Here is a 20,887-nt window from a genome sequence, read left to right on the forward strand (position 1 = left end):
TTTTGGAGGGAATTTGCCTAGCAAAATGGAAACTTGAGTAGAACTTTGGGTTTACCTGAGAGATCTTAAAGATGTAAGGACCTTAAGGAAACGGGATGTGCTACCAGTGGATTTTTGGAGTGTACTGTCAGGGGGAACACATGCAACACCTGTGAACAAGAAAGTAGAGGGAGTTGTGGAAGAATATTGTAGTTTTGCATTACTGTTATTGTCCATCTTCTGTCTTCATCAGTTGTCTCTGAAATGTAAACCATTATTCACAGAATGCTGATGTTGGGTTGAAGCCTGTGTGGTACAGCTCCAGAGTCCTGATCGAGGGCGCAGATGCAGAGACCCTGGCGGAGGGAGAGGTGGTTACATTCATAAATTGGGGCAATATCATCATCACCAAATTAAACAGGTAACCTGTTTACTGGCAGATGAAATTAAATTTTCTTTTCAGCTTTTTGTCCATTTTTCTTTTAATAAGAAGCTTATAACAGTAAAGTATTAGTGGTTGGCCATGTATGTCCATCCTGTGATTCTATATGTATAAATCTACTTTGAAATATGCCACAAAACTGCATTTTAGCATCGAGTGTATTTTACTGTAGATTCAGGTTTGAAATCATTAGTCAGTCCTAATACTGCATGTCTTACTCATCTAGTGCTCTCCATGATTCTATGGTAATATTGCCACTGTGAAACAGCTTTTTCAGACAGAAAAAAATCACCTGGAATTTTAACAACTTTCAGCCCATAACAAATACTGCTTTTGCATACTGAGAAGCTAAACCTGTCAGTTTCAGTTGCACAACTGTTGATGTGGGGAAGAAGAACATTAATGTCATCATAGTATCTTTGAAATGGTTGTGTTGAGACAGTGGCAGAATGGGGTGAGCTCATAGAGAACATAAATATGTAAAGATTCTTTTCCCATGCTTTTTACTCTACACTGATATTTAAGAAAACAAAATTAAAGGAGAACTTCAACAGGAGTGAATGCACTCTTTCATTTTCTATGATTCACACTTCAAAAATGAACTCTGAACACTTTTTTTTGTAGTATTGAATCAGAACTGATCATTTAGGCTATACTCTTGAAATTTCTGTTTTCCTGTAGAAATTCAAGTGGAAAAATTGTGTCCATCAATGCCAAGTTGAACTTAGATAATAAGGACTTCAAAAAAACTACCAAGATCACTTGGTTGGCAGAAACTCCACGTGCACCCCTCATCCCAACTGTCTGTGTTAGTTATGAGCATCTGATCACTAAGCCAGTTCTAGGTAAAGATGAAGACTTCAAGCAGTATATCAACCGAAACAGCAAGGTGAGTTATCTTTTTGTCCCCTTTAATTCCATGAAACTTTTGTATGATTGTTTGTTTGTTTGTCTGTTTTAACATTCACTGTTTCTAGTTACTCTTTTTAAAATTTTATTGGTTTTTTGTCAAACAAGTAAATCATGCTGGTGGGTCTGGTTTCCATGTTTCCATGTAACCTGCCATAATTTCAAAATTAAAATATGACTCTTGTTTATTCTTAAGTGTTACCTGGCTTTTACACATCTGAGATTAATAGTTTGAGTTTTTGTCTTGATACATACTTAATGATATGGCATCTTCTTGCTAGTACTTGTTCTGCTGCTGGAATTAAATAACATTTTGACACTTTGAAAAGGAGAAAATCACCACTATCTTTCTACAGCTCTACTGTATTTCTTACGACTCCTTTGCTCTGTTAGACATGGACTGATTTCTTCTAACACTTACAGCAAGAAGAACTGATGCTGGGTGATCCGTGCCTTAAGGAGTTAAAAAAAGGAGACATCATACAACTTCAGAGGAGAGGATTCTTCATTTGTGATCAGCCCTATGAGCCAGTGAGGTAAGCTACCTGAGAATGGCCTAAACAGACTTCACAGAATTTGCTTTAGCTTGCAGTGTTCTAGTGTTTTCACACTCACACGTTGGCAAGAGTAATGTCTCCTGCAAATATTTTTGCCTTTACCATGATCTTTCAGTGGAATATTTCTGTGGACTGGCATGGCTTTTATTCTGTGTGTTCCTGCCTCTTCTAACTGTCTTAAGCTAAGTATGTGGCACTTCTGGTGCACCCGAGCTGACCTGGACTTGGTAAAGAGGTCATGGTTTTGTTGTGACTTGAAGTATAGAAATTAAGGAGCAGTGCTATGGAATAAAGCAGGCGGTTTTCCAATTAGAGTGTACATGTACTACTTAATTGTAACACTTCTTCAACAAGCTATCTAAACATCTACATGCAATTATAGCATAAACGTACTCATAAATATTATTAAAAAAAGGAGAACTTGTATGTAAGAGGAATCAGTGCAGATCCCCAATTATGTAAATTTGGGCAACTACAGCTTTGTACAAAGATAAATCTGCAGTTGTGCAAGAGCATCTTTTAGAAAGTAGCTCACTTGTTTCAATAAATGTTTGACATTTATTTTGTATTTCCTTTACTGTTGTGTTTTCTATAAATCTTTTTATAGTCCTTACAGCTGTAAAGATGCCCCATGCATTTTGATTTACATCCCTGATGGACACACTAAGGAAATGCCAACATCTGGGTCAAAAGAGAAGACCAAAGCTGAAACTGCAAAGAAAGAGGTAAACTGGTGATTTAGAAAAGTACCAAAAGATGTCTTACTATGTATCTATTGTTGTACAAGATTATCATGCTGAATACTTGTGGGTTTTTTGGTTGTTTGTTTTTTTTAAGGCTAGTTCAGCTGTAAAAGGAAAATCTGCTCCACTTGTTGGACATGCCTCTCCTCCAGCCTGTACTATGTCTGAAGGTCACCTGATCATCTACAACAAGGTGGCTGCACAGGGTGATGTAGTTCGTGACTTGAAGGCTAAGAAAGCAGCAAAGGAAGATATTGATAAAGCTGTGAAACAACTGCTGGCGTTGAAAGCAGAATACAAAGAGAAGACAGGCCAGGAGTATAAGCCTGGAAATCCTCCAGTATCTGGAACTGCACAGTCATCAAAGCTTGAGACTTCTGGTACCCTGGACAGTAAAGCTCTGTATGATAAAGTAGCAGAACAAGGAGAAGTGCTCCGAAAACTGAAAGCTGAGAAAGCATCTAAGGTGATGATTAAACTAATCTTTTGGTTTTGTCTGGGTTTGCATAGCCCATTGTTCTGTGTCTGTGGAGATGAATGGGTGCTTATGGATCCAGGTTTCCATAGTGGTCATCATTTGGACTGGGCTCTGTTCTGTCAAAACTTGTGTTTTCCAATACTTACTTCTTCAGTTAGATTTGTATGACCAAGTTTGTGTTAGTATTCATAAGGACGCAAGTGAATTCCCATATTTCTTAGACTGCTGCTCTGAAATATGGACAGGATTCACCCCACATCATGAGCTGATTAGGTATCCAGCTTGGGTCCTTGGAATTAAAATGCCCTGCAGCATTTCTGCATTTGTTTAACTCAATATGGTCGAATTATGTGACTTTAAAGGTTTGGACTGTTTCTGGTTAGACCTTAAAACAAAGCCCCAAAACCAGAAAGGAAAGATCCAAATACTACAGATGTTCTTGAGACATCTACCTCTCTGTAACTGTACCTGGCAAACGTAGCTGCTATTAGCTGTGTTATTTCCTTTCTTTCTAATGCAGAACAAGAAAAGATGGAAATAACATTTGTTTGCCTGGTGGTTGAATAATGTTAGTAGTAGTAGTGTCTTGGTGGGACCATAAAATCGAAATAAATTGGAAGATCTAAGTTAATTTATTGCTATAATTTTACTTAGGACAGTTAGGGTTGTATATCCCATAAGAGGAGTTACTTTGTTAAAATAGGAAAATAGTAGAGAAAACTTCTCTGAACAGCTCTACTAAGTACTTGAGGAAATGGAATAGGTGCACATAGACTGCAGATCTTTTTATGGTAGTATTTATGGTACACTGGAGAGTCTTATGTCTCTGTATCTTTGTTCCTCCCTCTTTCTGCCCTTTCCTTTCTTCTTTCAGGATGAGATAGGTGCTGCTGTGGAAGTCCTTTTATCCCTAAAGGCAGAATACAAGAGACAGACAGGCCAGGAGTACAAGCCTGGAAGCCCACCTGTGGTCTTTGTCCCTCCTCAGTGTTCTCCTGTTCCCACTCTTCCGTCCCCATGTCCAGTAGACAGCAAGGCTCTGTACCGCAAAGTAGCTCAACAAGGAGAAGTGGTCCGCAAGCTCAAATCGGAGAAAGCTTCAAAGGTGTTCTACCTGTGGATACTTCTGAGCGGAACAGTGTCTTCAGTTTAGACTAAAACCCAATGGCAGGTTTTGTGAAATTTGAGGAGCAAAATATAAGCAAGTTCCATGAAGTGCTTTCCCAAATTATCTTGAGCTGATGATATGGCTGACTGCATGAGTTTTGTGTTAGTGCATGGAAAATAAGTTCTTTTTTTAGTGATACAAGATAAGTGAAGCAGAGTACAGGCATTAACTTGAAAGAAGGCTGTAACTTGGAGCCAGAAGGGCGATAATAAATTTGGGAGTTATTTGATGATGACCAAAGAACCATTCTTTATTCAGAGTCTGTGTATTTGCTGCTATTCTCCAGTGTGCAACTCATGGACTGCTATGACTGGAGGGGACTAAGCCACCTAAATGGGAGGCTTTCATGGCACAGGAATCAGCCCTTACATATCTGGCCTGATTTGGTCCTTTGGTGTACAACTTGTAGGTATTCTGGCTAAACAGTTTTACCACAGAACTTAATAATGGGAACTTATACTAGCAGGATAGCTCTAGAAGTTTTATTACAACAGCTGTGTTAGTGCCATTCTAGTAAAGCTTGTGTTATCTCAGCTATTGTGTTACACCTCTGTTATTTCTACCCTTATCTGCAACTGCTGTTCTTTCTCTCTTGCTTCAGGAACAAATAGATGAGGCTGTGAAAATTCTTTTAAGCCTAAAAGCAGAGTATAAACAAAAGACAGGTCAAGAGTACAAGCCTGGAAATCCACCCTCAACCCCTCCTTGTATATCTTCTACTGCACTTCCATCTCCTGTCTGCTGCAGTAACTTGGCAACCTGTAGCTTAGTGGATGGCAAAGCACTTTATGATACTGTAGCTGAGCAAGGGGAGGTGGTACGCAGACTCAAGGCAGAGAAAGCTTCCAAGGTACAATAGCATTGGAGTGAGCAATTGTAACACTGAAAACATTTTGCCACTGGGGGGAAATCTTTCACCAAGCAGTGATCAAATTCCCCTATGGTCCAGGTCATGCATGCTCTGATAATGCCAAACAAGACTGTTCTGATGCTGAATACTTTCTTGACTCAGATATACAAAGTCAAACTTCACCTCTCATATGTAGACATACAGGTTCGAGCATGGCAGATGTCAACCTTGCAGAAGGTTTTAATGTATTTTACTTTCTCTTGCTGTATTTGGGACAAGTGACTGTTTAAATATCTGGTGTGCTGCAGCAATAGCAAGACTTTTCAAAACTTGACAGATTCAGTGATGGCTGGGGAAAAGAACACGAGACAAACCTGCCGTTTTTTAGGTGCTTCTGGGAGGTTTTTTTCTGCCTGTATTTCTACCTTGCAGAATTGGTTTTGGTGCTGGGCTGTTTTTTGGGGGGCTATTTTGTTGTTTGGTTAGCTTGGTTTCATAGCCTGATAATCAATGCTTCTGGTCAGTTCTCTCTTTAATTCTCACCAGTATATCTTGCTATTTGCCCTCCACACAGGATCAAATAGATGAAGCAGTGAAACTCCTCCTTTCTCTAAAAGCTGACTACAAGGAAAAGACTGGGCAGGAGTACAAGCCAGGACATCCACCAGCAGCTCAGGGGGCTTTGCCTCAGACATCAAACACAGTACCCAGTGGTCCAGACACTCCTGAAGCTAAAGCCCTGTTTAGCAAAGTAGCTCTTCAAGGAGACGAAGTTAGGAGATTAAAAGCAGAAAAAGCAGACAAGGTAATAACATATACACTGTAGTGCAAGAATGTAATATATGTATTTAAATCTAAAAATCTCTTTGAAATTCAGTGCGATTATGGGAATTAGAAATGTATCTTTAGAATAGGCAGCATTTGACTTCTGAGATGTGGTTGTACTTTTAAAATTATTCCTGTCCTTTAAAACGTTAACACATTAAAGTACCAGCTTTTGCACATTTTTCCCCTAACACTGTGCAAATGTCCATTGTGCCATATAGATCTTTTATCTTGGTTTTTTGATGGAGTCATATTATTCCTGTGATTTCTCTCTAAATTTTTTTTTCTTTTTGTCCTTCAAGGAAAAGATAGATGTGGCTGTTAAAGAACTTCTTCAATTGAAGGCCCAGTATAAGTCTGTTGCAGGAATTGACTATAAACCAGTGTCTGCTAGTGATGGAGATGACAAAAAGAAGAAAGAGAAGGAGAACAAGTCTGAAAAGCAGAGTAAGCAACAGAAGCAAAATGATGGCCCTAAAAAAGAACCTTTGCAAGGGCAGAGTGGTAATGAGCGCTCATCGAATGGATCAGGAGAAGGCCAAGGCCCTAAGAAACAAACCAGGTAAAGATGCAATCTTTAATCTTTCTGGATAGAAACATCAACTGTCTACCTCTGTTCAGATTTAGAGTTTGATAGGTGTCTCATTTTACTTGAAAGTGTGGACATTTGAAGAATAACTGTTGATTTTCATGTTCAAGATCAAGCCAAAAGCAGGTTACCAAAGTTTATTTAGTGTCAGTTGTACCTCCACATCCTGTACTGTTACTGTCACTGAGAACTTTCTGTGCTTCATTATTTGCTTCTATAAATGTGGTGCTGTGTCTTGCTGAAAGTTTAGAGGTCTTTTTACAGCATGTATTATGCAGCACTATGTATTTCATGTTTCATATACATAAATCATATATTAGAGACAGAGGTGTGGTTATTTTGTATAGTAATAATGCCAGAAAAAAAAAGTATTTCCCACCTTTTAAGCTTCTCTGTTTGTAGAGATACAAAACCTTTACTTTTGTCTTCTGTCATTTGAGTCTGGTGAGTTTAGCCTTCTTTAGAATCCTGTAGTTTAATTGGTTATCTTCATTTTGATGGTAGGGTCAGTTTTCTGTCTCAAACAGTGTGACTGACATTCACATGAATGGTGAATTCAAGTTGCATACCTTTCCTGAAATTGTAGGGTAAGAAATGTTTAAAATAAAGAGTAAAACAGCTTACACACAGGTCTGGTTAATCTTAGGTTCTTACTGGTTACTGGTGATTGTTTCTTTTTAATGTGTCATTGTGAGGTTCTTTGATACCCTCATAGTGAGAATTAGTAGGGTTCAAACAGTAGTAAAAAAATGGAGCTGTTCTTATTAAATATTCTTGTTAGGGTGAGGAAATACTATTAACTCCCTTCAGCCAAAACTTGGCCTTTTGATGCAAAACTAAAACCTTCTGTTCCACCTTATTATGCCATACCTCCTGCCCTCCCAAAAAAGAGAAAAAAGAAAGGGTTAGGATAAATTTCACTGCTAAATGCTGAACAGCAAAAATCTGTTTCTTTTGTCATACCATAGGCTGGGTCTAGAAGCTAAAAAAGAAGAAAATCTTTCTGAGTGGTTCTCTCAGGTAAGTGCACATCAATTTGAATTAATTATTTCATTCTGTTTAAAGTCAAGGTCTGTTTGGGATTTACATATTTCTGTTTAAGTTTTTAATAAAAAGCAAAGTACTTGCTCTTTTTTATATCTTACATTGTTATCATGGTCTTAAATAGAGGTGCCTTTGATTAAAGAACTGAATAAATTTAAGAAACTGTAAAAAGGTTGAGTGTCAACCACCCAACCCCATATATATAATATATATATATGATTTTCTTGATTCATACCTGGATTCCTCTTTTGTTAAGTGTACAAAACTTAATTGAAATGTTAGGAATTTTGCAGACTTGAGAGTTTTAATTCGACTCAAGGTGATGCATAACAAAAGTTAATATCTGTTGATACTGAACAATTTTGCTGGCTTGTGAGATTGAAAACAACCAGAGTAGAGATGATTAGTTTTGATTAGTCTTGTTATGAGAGATTGGAAATAGGTGTCAGTGGTATACATTTCCTCTCAGTAGTATAATTTTTGCCTGTACTCTAAGGAATCTGTTCTGACATGAGCTAGAGACATTTCTTACAAAAGTGCAGTTTTTTGGTTCCTGGAAATTAGCTGTAGTCTCTTACTTGGATTAATGAAATTCAATTTTAGTTAAGTGTTCACATTTTTCACAACTGTTATTAAACTTAATGTTCCTAGTGAGTGTTCTCTAGCTACCTTAAAGTATATATTAGCTGCTAACAAGTTGAGCACATTTAAGTAGGAGACTTTTCTTGAATTGCATGACACACACTTGAATTACTGAATGTTCTCTGTGTACAAACTGGAACTTCAGCATCTGATTAATCTTTTGCAAGGTGATCACAAAATCAGAGATGATTGAATACTATGATGTGAGTGGCTGTTACATTCTTCGTCCTTGGGCTCACGCTATTTGGGAAGCTATCAAAGACTTCTTCGATGCAGAGATCAAGAAACTTGGAGTTGAAAACTGCTACTTCCCCATGTTCGTGTCCCAGGCTGCCCTCGAGACAGAGAAGTCTCATATTGCTGACTTCGCTCCTGAGGTATGCTTCAAAATCCATTTTAATCTGACTGTAAGAAAACCCAACCACTTAGTCTGCAGCTGGGTATGAAAGCCAGTTTAGGGTTGGAGGATTTTTTTCCAAACTTGTTTTGTTTGATTTTTTTTTTCCTCCTTCTTTTAGGTTGCTTGGGTCACAAGGTCTGGGAAAACAGAGCTGGCTGAACCAATTGCTATACGTCCCACAAGTGAAACAGGTGGGCCTCTTTTCATGTAGTTTGGCTGTGAACTTACATGTAAAGTTTTAGGTGTAGTATAGCTGATAGATGAGAATCCCTTTTGAAAAGTGGAAGCCCCCATTTTTCAGAATGTTTTCTGTAACTCTTCGGGAAAATTACCTAATTTTGCTGCTGCTTATAGCAAATGTCACGCTGTATGTTCCCTTAAGTAGACTCTTCTAGGAAATGCAGACTTCAGGATTTTTTTTTAATTACTATCCTGAAGACTGACTTACTTTGTCTGAAAACACTTTTGATTGTTTGGTTTATAGTGTTTATAAGAAAATTTTTTAAACTCATAATTCACTTCAGTTTTGCATATGTTTTGACTGTTCATCTGAGTAATTTAAACCAGCATTTTAAGATCTGAGGCTGAATGAGTTTTTAATTGAGTCAGGTCTAGTATAGCATCCTGAAATCTTGAGGTCAGTGAATTCCTATTTGTGAATCCAGGTGTATTTACTGTACTGTAAGCCAGTGACTCAAACACAGTGTCATTGAATAATAAGCTTTGGATTGTACTTTGAGCAGCAGCAACCAAGCTCTTTTGCAGAGACTGAGGATGAAGTGAAAGTACTCCTTTGAAAATACTACGTATTAAGACAAAAAATGTATTTTAAAGGAAATTAACGTAAAATCATAGTACTCACAGCAGAGAATGTTAAGCTTATCTGTAGCAAAAAGAAAAGTTTGACATAAATGTCTTTATTGTGTGGACACTCAAAGCTGCTTTCTTTTTACAGTCATGTATCCTTCCTATGCAAAGTGGGTGCAGTCACACAGGGATCTTCCTATCAAGCTTAATCAGTGGTGCAGTGTTGTGGTATGTGTACACAATTTCTGAGTACCTCTTCTTACCACAAGTGTGGTGTGGGACAGTTATTCTCTGGGGGCTTGGCATGATCATACTGATCACAGCACATATTTCAAGGCAAAATTATTGCCATGGTTTATATGATTTGTTTTTCTCAGCGTTTTTAATAAGACATTCTTTATCAATGTATGTGGTTGATTATATTATGTAAAAATCTCTGAATAGTTGGCTCTTTTATCTTTATTGAGAATTTTCTAATACTTGCTTATAAACATTATTTTTAACAATCATTTGACACTTCATAGTGTTAAAGTTTTTTACTTCTGCCCCTCCAGCGCTGGGAGTTCAAACATCCCCAGCCTTTCCTTCGCACTCGTGAGTTCCTTTGGCAAGAGGGTCACACAGCATTTGCAACATATGAAGAGGCAGCAGAGGAGGTAAAAACAAATGCACTGGTGCTTTTCCTTTCAGGAAGTTACCTTACTCCATAGCAATGCAAACAAATCTTTGCACTGGGACCTCATAGAAATCTTTCTTCTTTTCTTTGGGAGACCTTGTGAAAAATGCTAAGTATAATAGAACCCTTTTTTTTTCTCAGATGTAGCCCATTTCTGAGGCTTCAGTCTCTACAAACAGTATGGGGAGTTTGAAGAGTGTGATACATAGTGTGTACTTTCCTTAAAATTATTTTTCTTAAAAATACTTAAAAATCAATTTTCCTTAAAAATTTAAATAATGCCTTCACATATTTACCGCTAGGAGTTTTAACACTTCCTTTGCCCAAAAGGCACATGTTTCATTTGAGTGTTGTGGCATATCTTTATGTAGCAGATGTTCAGGCTTTTAGGTGGAATTTAGAAGTCAATATGACTCTTGGCCTGTCATTTCTGCTGTGACTCTTCTTGTTTTCTGTCATGACTTATAGTTGTTGCTTTTTGATTCAGAGAAAATAACATCCAAAGTTTAAAGTAATTGAAGAAATCTTAGTTTTTAAACAAAGTCTTGAAAAAGTGTTAGATTTTTAAGATTTCAGACTCTGTCATGTAAAAATATTTCACGATGTAACAAATGGAAAATACTGAGTAATTCTGAAGACAGTTTGTTCCTCATAGGTGCTGCAGATACTTGATCTCTATGCTCGGGTATATGAAGATCTCTTAGCAATACCTGTTGTGAAAGGAAGGAAGACAGAGAAGGAGAAATTTGCTGGGGGGGATTATACAACCACTTTAGAGGCATTTATATCTGCCAGTGGAAGAGCTATCCAGGTATTTACCTATTAAAATATTTTTTTTTTTCATTAAATATAGGAAGATGAAATATTTAAACTGATGCTTGATAGACTTAACTTTCCATTGAATAGAATTTTCTGTGTGCATCTATTTCAGGGAGCAACATCGCATCATCTAGGGCAGAATTTCTCAAAGATGTTTGAAATTGTATTTGAAGATCCCAAGAAACCAGGAGAAAAACAGTTTGCTTATCAGAATTCCTGGGGCATTACAACTCGGACTATTGGTGTAATGACAATGATTCATGGAGATAACATGGGATTGGTACTCCCACCTCGTGTAGCCTGTATTCAGGTGTGTAAAAATGCCTTAAATTAGGTAGTTTATTTTCCTTTCTTGTCTTGGAATTCATGAGCATTTCGTATCAGGCAGCTGGAATACTTAATATAGGATGGAGCTGTCTAGTTACAGAGTAGCTGTATGAAGTTAATACAAATCATTAGGATACTTGTGGTGGATAAGTCCCTTTTGATAGCCCATCCATGTAAAGTAATGTTATCTGTGTCATTAGTATGAAAAGGGAAATGTATCTTTTACTTCTGAGAGCATGAAAGAAATTACTGGAATATAAGGCCACAATATTGGTTTTAAGTTCTTTATAACTATGAGCTGATTTTTTTGTAGCATAAAGTACATGTCCTGTTCTATTGCAGGTTGTAATTATTCCCTGTGGTATCACAAACTCCCTTTCTGAAGAGGACAGAGAGGCTCTGTTGAAGAAATGTAATGAATATCGTACCAGGCTGCTTGCTGTCAGCATCCGTGTCCGGGCTGATTTAAGAGACAACTACTCACCTGGCTGGAAGTTCAACCACTGGGAACTTAAGGTACATTTCTTTCCAGAAGGTATTTTGAAGCTTAGGTGAGGGGTATATATGAGGTATGCTATGTGTGCCTTATATTCTGAAGGCAAATGTGTTCTGTAAATTAAGAATTGCTGCCTAATAATCAGTGATTGCTTTCATTAATAAATGAAGAAAAGGTGTTTTCTGAGACTTGTTCTGTTTGCTAGGATTTGCATGTCATTAGGGATTTTTAAACTTCCAAGGCTCTACTTATATACCTAGAAATTTAAATTAATAGCATAAATTACTTGCATGTTTAAAAACGTGCACTAATACTGCAGTGTGTCCTGGCTCACAGCAGTGCCTTCTGTGCATACAGTGGAACAGAGAAGATAAACCTGTAGTGTCAGCAAAGAAAGGAGCAATTTTTTTGTTTCAAAATTGCCGTGTTCCTTCACATAGTAATTGAGAGGAACAGTTCTGCTACCTCCAGGGTAAGAGGCTTTTATAAAACAAAAATAGCAAGCAGAATGAAACAATGGTAATAATGGTAATTAGAAATCGAGTGATGTGTTGAGTGATGTTACAGAATTGCATTTTTGTTCTGAATTTAAAATTAGTTTCAATGTGTTAATCTGCAAAGTAACATGATAGAGGTGACCCAAAATTGTTCCAAGTTCCCATTGTCTCCAAGTTCTCTTCCCTTTGTGTAACCTGTTTTTTTTTTAATGGAGCTCTAGTACCATGCATCCATGTTGGAAAACTTCCTAAATAAAATTAGGTTTTTCAAGGAGGCACAGCATGGGACAAACTAGATGTTTTTTATAAAATCTGCTAATGTGTCCAGCATAATACCTAAACTGCATCTTCAGGCTAATTGCAGGAACAGTACACTCCTTTTATTGGGTGTATGAGGAATTTCATACAAAAAATACAAAGGTGCTGGAATAAGAAGTACAAGAATTAACTGGAAAATATTTTGCCTTATGTACTTTTTAGCTTAGCAGATTTCTGATGTTACCTCCTAAAAAAAGCAAGTCAGTGGTACTTCTTCTGTAATGTCTGGTATTACCATTGCTTTCTTGGGAAATCTTCCTGGGTGACCATGAGGTATTCTTTCACTTAATACTATTACAATTAATACTACTTAATTAAAAGTACTGGATACTTTCTTCTAAGTTTCTATTGTGGAGATAACGTTTTGTGGGTCATAAACCAGAATGTTCCATTTGAATTGCTTGTTAATAACAGTTTTGAATGGCTTTTCATGTAGCTTTGTAGCAGTAGTAGATAGTTCACTGTTCAGATGGATTTTACTGTATTATTCACCTTTTTAGCATAATTAAGGTGGTGGGGGGAGAGGGAGTATAGGGAATCATTTGGAATCCATGAACTGGAGGAGATTCCAGAGCACACAATGCATAGAAAGCTTGGGATTCTCCTGTTCGTCTCTTGAACACTGTGGAATGGTTTTAGCTTACAAACTTACTGATTCAATTTCTTTTGAGGAAGGGGAAAGAATCCTCCAAAATACATTTGCATTTACTCTTTTCATTTCCTGTGAAAGAATGTTTACATTTTGGGATACGTGTTAGGACGTAGAGAAAGTAAGTTACACAGTAGACTCTTAACTGACTCTTTCCAGTAAAATGGAAAATCTTTTTGTCTGATGGTATATGGGAAATGAGAAATTACATCTTATCACCAAAGCTTATAAAGCATAAAAGCTTTGCTAAAGCACTTAGCTGTTTGTAGTCAAATATCCTATGCAATTAATGTTGATACTGGGGCTGTATTTAACAGAACTTTTGCTGTTTGCTGTTAATACAACACCTGTTGAATGCTGTTGAAATGCTGTTGAAAGCATTCTGTGAAAACAGAATTAAATGTATTACTGGATGAACTAGAACATTATAATTACTATAGAAGTCTTAATTGTTCAGACTTAAGAAATTTGATTTGCAATATGTGGGATAACTTAGTTCACTTTCAGTGGTGCTTCAGTATTACTTGAATGTTGGCACTGACGAAGTCTCCGAGCTAGTGAAGCAAGGTAGAATACACAAGTGAAGAGATTGTGGTTGGGAAAGACAGAAATGCATAAAAGCTTTGGAATATTTGGTGACTTGTTTTTCAAAGAAACTTAAATTTGTGAAGTGAGTCTGTATTAAGACTGGACTTTAAAACAAACAAACAAAAAGCTACAGAGAGAGAGAGAAAATGAACTCTTCTGAGAATTACTTCTTCATCATAACTTATCATTTTTTCTTTTCCACAAAGGGTGTCCCAGTCAGGGTTGAAGTGGGACCACGAGACATGAAGAGCCAACAGTTTGTGGCTGTTAGAAGGGACACAGGGCAGAAGCTGACATTGTCTGAACATGAGGCGGAAGAGAAACTTAAGCAGATCTTGGAGGAGATCCATGCAAACCTTTACAGCAGGTAAATTGAGAGTTACAGTAAATGACTGTGCTAATCACAGATGCACTTTACCTGTCAGAATTAATGGTTACACATTAATGGTTTTTCTGTGGAGGAAGACAAGTTAGGCTCATCTTTCTGTTTGCAACGTGTAATTTTCTGCCTCTTAAACCTCTTCACATACAGCAATAGAAGTTGCCTGTTTTTCTTATGAAATGGAAGGTAAAAGGTTGTGAACTTATTTTAAAAAATACTTCAGTGAGTTCAGGTGTATTATTGATAAGCAAATGCACCATAAATAGACCATAAATAGGTCCCAATGACCTAGCACTGCCCAAGGAAGGGCAGCAGAGCTGGTAAAGGGTGTAGAGCACAAGTCCTGTGAGGAGCAGCTGAGGGGGCTGGAGTTGTTTGTCGTGGAAAAAAGGAGGCTCAGGGGAGACCTTAGCGCTCTCTACAACTGCCTTAAAGGAGGGTGTAGTCACATGAGAATTGGTCTCTTCTCCCAAGTAGCAAGTGACAGAATAAGAGGAAATGATCTCAAGTTGAGCCAGGGGAGGTTTAGATTGGATATTGTAAAAAATTTCTTCACTGAAAGGGTGGTCAAGCATTGAAACATGCTGCCCAGCACAGTAATGGAATACCCATTCATGGAGGTGTTCAGAAAACATTCAGATGTGCTTAAGGGTGTGGTTTAGTGGTGGGCCTGGCAGTGTTGGCTTGGTGGATGGACTCAATGATCTTAGAGGTCTTTTTCAGCCTAAATAATTCCATGATCCTATGTACAGGACTTATTCATGAAAGATGCTTTTGGTGTGGAATTTTGAAAGAGACAAAGCTGTCCAAGAAACTTCAGTAGCGGAAGTTCTATGTTCAGAAGTGTATTTTAAGACCCTATTGACCTTCACAGGATTGTTTTCTTGTAAGCAATCAAATACTTTCGGAACTGTTTTTTGCCCTTATTGCAAACGTCAAAGTCCCTCACAGGTCTGAGAGCAGATTGTTGCTCATAAGTCCACTGAGAAGAACAGGGAGTTGATGCAGTGCTGCAGCAGATAAGCTTTTCTATTTCCTTCTCTGGTCATCCAAATTGTTTACAGGCAGAATATTTTTACCTATTGATAAGTGACAGGTACCTTGTATTGCTGCTGGGCGTTGGTTTGTATTTAAATTGTTTGGGATATATTCCATAGCTGGCTGGAGATCATTAGACGGATCCTGTTTCATTGCAGTTTGCATAACACTAAATCAATAAACACTTTCAAGCAGATGGAAAGCAAAACACAGGAGAAAAGTAGCACTATTTTGAGGAGAAAAGGGATAGCAAAGAGCACTCCTCACTGATAGTTTTGCATGGAAAACACAAGCAGGTGCTCTCACAGCAGAGACCTGATCTAACACGTTCAAAAACATCTTGTGATTTAGATTTAGAAAATAATTTTAAAAGAAAAATATGCATCTATAGTATTTATTTCTGTCTGCTTCGGGTCAGTGTTTAGCTGACATGCACAACAGTGTGAATTAACACAGTGAAATGTGCAGCAATCTGAAGAGCATCCCATCATCACCAATTAATCAAAGTTTTATCTGTTTGAGAGGAGAAGTGGTAGAAAGACATATCCTGATTAGGAAGATTCTAATGGAGATATAGCTCTTTTTGTAACCTTTTGTTTTGACTGACTGTAAACTCAGCTCGTTTGGCCAGTGAGTTTATGTGAATAAATCTGCCCTGATTTAATTTTTTTTTCCTTCTCTTAGAGCGTCCGAGGACCTAAAAAGTCATATGGTGGTGGCCAATAATATGGAGGACTTTCAAAAAGAGCTTGATTCAGGAAAAGTAAGGAAATTTACTACTTCTATTCTTGTGCTTCACACCCTTTCTAGCCCTTATCTTAGTAATGGTTTTATCAGAATATGCTTTTAAGACAGAGTGATGTAAACATTTCATTCAGGTCACAATAACCTCACTGTCATTATTCTAATGCAAACAGTGACAAAACACTTATTAAGTCTCATATAAAGGTCCAGGTAAGAGTTTGAAGTCCAAGCTGTTTACGTCAAGGAAGTTTTACCCTTATGACCTGAGTAGAAGCCATCGGGTACATTGTCAGAAACCTCCTTGGGTTGATAGTAACAATTACCCATCGTGTGGATGAGTGAGCTCTACTGATTGAGACATCTGGGAAAAAGTATTGAAGTTCAGATGAGAGGCTAAGCCTTCTGAGCTGCTGTTTCTTTTACAAAGATCCGCTGACAGAATTTTTTAAGCCTGAAATTCTGTCACAGGTCAGGTTGGGAAATAATTTATGTGTTTAGATTAGTGTGTTCAAGAGACAGGATCCCCAACATTAGTCAGTAAGGTTGTGTATTTTATAAGGAGAGATCGGGGGGTTGTGTACCAATTAGATCGACTCTGAACATTTCAAAATTCCTGATGAAAAACGTACCAGTGCCAAGAATCCATAAGTACTCTGTTAAACTTCAAAAATAGTTTTAAGTTATTCCTGGTTAGCCTTGACCTTCCATTATACTATTTTCTTGTATTTCTATTGCACTTAAATTCAATTTAGAACAATATTTAAAGGAATAATGATGAACTTCAGAGGAGAGACTCATTTAGCATGCTTGACAATCTGAAGATGTACCTGTCTTAGACATTCTCTGTATAGTGGTACTGCCTTATTTTCCTCCACATAACTAAACCACAAGTCTTTAGTCTTTACTTAACACATAATTGTGCTGTGCACGGATGTTCAGCTAGTGTTACTGCTCTCATGTGTTATGAGTTCAAGATGTGCCAGCATGTGTCTTTCACTTCTGACTTAAAAAGCACTCTGAAATGATGCTTGACTCTTTTCAAGACAATGAAACAGCTGAGGACAACATAAGCTCTTTTAAAAGTCTTAAGAGATGCAGTACATATGTGGAGAGAGTAAAATGCCTGGTCTTCAGTGTCCAACACTCACTGTTGTGTGCAGCTAGATTCTAGATATGACAAAGAGAATTCAGCTATTTTCATAACGCTGAGAACTCTAATCTAAATGTAGTCAAGCTTGGAGATGTGAACAAATAATTTTAGATTTTACATTGAATACTTCCACCATTTTGGTATTTAGGTGGTACAAATTTGTTATGAGCTGCATATCTGAATTGAAAAAATATTGAAAAAATGTGTCATTTTGTGTTTGTTTCACTCTCTACCTATATTTGTTGTATTAACATAATTTTATAGCATATGTATTCTGAATTACTTGAAATTACATTCTGTTAGCACTGGCTACTGTTTAAGAGGAAAATTTGTAAGATGCAGTGCTCCTGTTTAATTGCTGTTGCTGTTTTTCCTTTAATGGAGTTGCAGACTCTTAACTCTTTAAAAATTTGGCCTGTTTTTCATTTCACTAACAAAAGGTTAATGCAAGAACAGTGTAGAAGAGTGGTAATAGTTCCTTTTTTTAGTTCCAAGAAAGTGAAACTGTACAGTGAAGTCTAATAAAGGTGTGTTCCAGTTAATGGCAAATTGAGAATTTTGCAGTAAGAATGTAAGTTAGGTGAAAGAAAGACACACTGGGTAAACCTTATTCACACTTTGGGTAGAATTAAAATGAATGAAGCCTCAATTTAGCAGCTGATGTTGCCCTCAGCTATCAGCATTTCACACGTGTTCAAATGTCTGTAGAGGGTGTCTTTCTAACAGTAATGCTACCTCTTGGTAGCAAACTGAATTGTCTTTGTGAAAGTCATTTAAAAAAAACATAAAAGTCAGTAAAATTGAATATAAAACTAGGGGCAAGAGATCTGCTACAATAGCTAAGAGTAGTACTGAGAGGAGTGGGTGACATTATCATTTCAGCCTTACTCTCTTGGTTTTCTTAAGTTAAGCTAAGTGAAGGAAACTGCTGAAAGCTGCACACCCACCCCCATGTCCCCAGAAAAATGTGCTGTTGGCAGTTCTGTTTTCTTAAAATATGTATGCTCAGAAAAAATGAAAATTCATAGTAATGGAATTAAAATGGGAACTTTGTTGGGAGGGCACTGTCTTGCAGTGTGTAAGGCAAGCATTGGCTCAGTAGTTTGAAAGTTTTAAACTTTTCCTGAAAAACAGAACATTTCATGAGAAAATAGTGTTTATACTTTCCAGTGTATTTGGTTAAAAAGAGTTGGTTTAAATTTAAATGCTGCTTTGGGTTTATTTAGGATTTTCCATACTGCACTGTGGAGGGATGACTGTGCTTATCTACTTCTCTGATGAAAAAGAGCTATTAAAATTCAATTGTAACAATTGGAACTTTTCCCAGTTTGAGATCTGTATATGAGATCTGAAGGTTTAGGAATCTTCCAGAGACAAAGGTGACTTTTTCAGTGTTTAACTGTTGGTTTTTTTTCTCTCCCTTCCTCTCTTCAGATTGTACAAATCCCTTTCTGTGGGGAAATTGAGTGCGAGGATTGGATCAAGAAGACCACTGCCAGGTAAAATATAACTGAACCTGAGAGTATGTACCAAGATCAAAATCAAAATGTTTTGACTATAAAACAGGAATGCAAGATGCCTCTGGGTATAACACTTATGTACAGAGTCTTGCTGTCCTGCATAATTCAATATATTTACTTCCCTTAGTTCTGGAACTTTCAGGACAGTTAATGCGGGTTTAAAATTTCATGTGTAATACACTTTATTGCACTTTTATTTTTTAATAGAAACATTTATTTATGAATATTTATTTAGAAATACCCTTTTATTGCAGGGATCAAGATCTTGAGCCTGGTGCCCCGTCCATGGGAGCAAAAAGCCTCTGCATACCTTTCCAGCCTCTCCGTGAACTCCAGCCTGGAGCAAGATGTGTGTGCGGCAAAAACCCTGCCAAGTTCTACACCCTCTTCGGTCGTAGTTACTAAATCACTAGTGAAAGAACCTTCTCCTTTATCTGTGAATTGAACTTTTTTTAATAAGACTGAGATAGCCCCTTAAACTTCAATCGGTTTTGTGACTTTTTAAAGAATTCAAAGACAAAGCCATAAACCACAACCCAGCGCCCCAATGGTCAGTCTTAGGCTAGCAGTAATTCACAGACTTTTCTGTAAAGATCTCCAATAATAAAGATGTATTGTGAGCTGTAACATACTGTCATGGTTTTTCCTGTGTTGCTCAGTGGGGAGGAATAGGCATCCTTTGCTCATGTCTTTGTTTCTGGTTTGGCACATGTATTTGCCTGAAAGGTTGGAGAGAATGTCATAAAAATTAAGTACAGTTTAGCGTGCTGACGTCTACTTTCTACATAAAACATCTGCTTTTAATCTGACCTGCACGTTTTTCAATAGAGACTTGCTGCTCACCTGTAGGCAAAGTATTTACTACCTTTAGAAAACTCCCTCTGAAGCCAGCTCTTTCAAGGAATGTTTTCATAAAAGCATAAAATCATAGAATGGCTTGGAAGGGATCTTAAAGATCACCTCATTCCAACCCCTCTGCTGTGGACAGGGATATCTTCCAGTAGATCAGGTTGCTCAGAGCCCCTTCCAGCCTGTCCTTGAGCACTTCCAGTGATGGAGAATCCACAGCTTCTCTGGGCAACCTGTGCCAGTGCTTCACCACCCTCGCAGTCAAGAATTTCTTCCTAATTATCTAATCTGAACCTGCTCTCTTTCAATTTAGAGCCATTCCCCGTTGTCCTATCACTCCCTGCCCTTGTAAGTCCCTCTCCAGCTTTCTTGTAGGCACCTTTAGGTACTGGAAGGTGCTCTAAGGTTTCCCTGAAGCCTTCTCTGCTCCAGGCTGAGCAACCCCAACTCTTAGCCTGTCTGCACAGGAGAGGTGCTCCAGACCTCTGAGCATTTTTGTGGCCTCCTCTGGATTCTCTCCAACAGGTCCATGTCTGTCTCATGCTGAGGATCCCAGAGCTGGACACAGCACTCCAGGTAGGGTCTCACAAGAGCAGAGCTAGAGGGAGAGAATCACCTCCCAGATATTCACCCTGTGTAAAGCAAGTTTGAAGGATTAAATGCCACTCTGTAGCAAGATGCAGGTGGCTGCCATTTCTTGCAGCTATTTTGCAAAGCTCTGTTCTTATTTTGCAAACTGGCCTTTATGGCTGTCTGACAGTGATACTGCAGTGAGTAATGCAAAGGCAATCTGAAGAGTGTTAAATTCAGTGCTAGAGATTTTAGCCTGTGGTTACATCTACAGCATCTTTCATAAAACGTTTTTTGCTTTTCCTACACTTACCAAGTGTTGCTCTAGCAGAGGAGGCTGGATGTTACAGAGTTGCAAAATCATTTTAAAAATAAAAATAACATTACTTCCACTCTGAGCACAAGATTGGCTTTGAGAAAAAAAGAGGTGGCCCTGGCGCAAAACAGTGTTTGGATGACACACTCTTGACTCATTACTTTTGTTCCCCTGTATGTTTGAAGGCTGTCTACATGAATGCCTTTCCCTAAAAGGAGTATAGTGAAAATTTGGCAATTAAAAAGTTGGACCGGTAAGATCCTCCCCCAACTCTTTCTGGGACAAGACTACATTGCTGCCTGTTTCCAAAAAACTGGTTTTATGTAGCAGCCATAGTCTTAAGCGTGCAGGAGACTTAGAGTGCTATTTCCAGATCTTCTCTGCTTTTCAAAGGCATGCAGAATGTTTGCTTTTGCCCATATCCCTGTGGTCAGCCTTCCTAGTCAAAATTTTGAGTGTTAGAATTTGAACCTGGCCTGTCCAGTTTAGGATAATGCCCCACTTTTTCCACAGAG

At 37.8% G+C, this 20,887-nt stretch overlaps 1 protein-coding gene across 7 annotated transcripts in view; it reads left to right on the plus strand.

The window, feature by feature from the left end:
* EPRS1 (glutamyl-prolyl-tRNA synthetase 1) overlaps positions 1-19,264 on the plus strand; it is a 39,140-nt gene extending 19,876 nt beyond the window's left edge. For 2 of the 7 annotated variants that reach the window (XM_042051568.1, XM_042051569.1), the window contains 21 exons: positions 264-400; positions 1,103-1,310; positions 1,754-1,866; positions 2,495-2,612; positions 2,725-3,096; positions 3,983-4,213; positions 4,878-5,126; positions 5,701-5,931; positions 6,254-6,513; positions 7,509-7,560; positions 8,394-8,603; positions 8,745-8,817; positions 9,582-9,661; positions 9,988-10,089; positions 10,765-10,920; positions 11,041-11,238; positions 11,598-11,771; positions 14,010-14,170; positions 15,908-15,986; positions 18,552-18,616; positions 18,892-19,264. In XM_042051568.1, the coding sequence (XP_041907502.1) occupies positions 264-400; positions 1,103-1,310; positions 1,754-1,866; positions 2,495-2,612; positions 2,725-3,096; positions 3,983-4,213; positions 4,878-5,126; positions 5,701-5,931; positions 6,254-6,513; positions 7,509-7,560; positions 8,394-8,603; positions 8,745-8,817; positions 9,582-9,661; positions 9,988-10,089; positions 10,765-10,920; positions 11,041-11,238; positions 11,598-11,771; positions 14,010-14,170; positions 15,908-15,986; positions 18,552-18,616; positions 18,892-19,042 (3,420 nt within the window). In that variant the 3' untranslated portion in view covers positions 19,043-19,264. The remainder of the gene's footprint in view (positions 1-263; positions 401-1,102; positions 1,311-1,753; positions 1,867-2,494; positions 2,613-2,724; positions 3,097-3,982; positions 4,214-4,877; positions 5,127-5,700; positions 5,932-6,253; positions 6,514-7,508; positions 7,561-8,393; positions 8,604-8,744; positions 8,818-9,581; positions 9,662-9,987; positions 10,090-10,764; positions 10,921-11,040; positions 11,239-11,597; positions 11,772-14,009; positions 14,171-15,907; positions 15,987-18,551; positions 18,617-18,891) is intronic. The other 5 variants (XM_042051570.1, XM_042051572.1, XM_042051573.1 and 2 more) reach the window with 3 other exon arrangements.
* Positions 19,265-20,887: the final 1,623 nt, after the last annotated feature.

This window comes from Corvus kubaryi, unplaced genomic scaffold (assembly GCF_017639235.1).
Source record: "Corvus kubaryi isolate FWS band 111438036 unplaced genomic scaffold, C.kubaryi_AGA036_p1.0 76, whole genome shotgun sequence".
NCBI classification, from domain to species: Eukaryota; Metazoa; Chordata; class Aves; order Passeriformes; family Corvidae; genus Corvus; species Corvus kubaryi.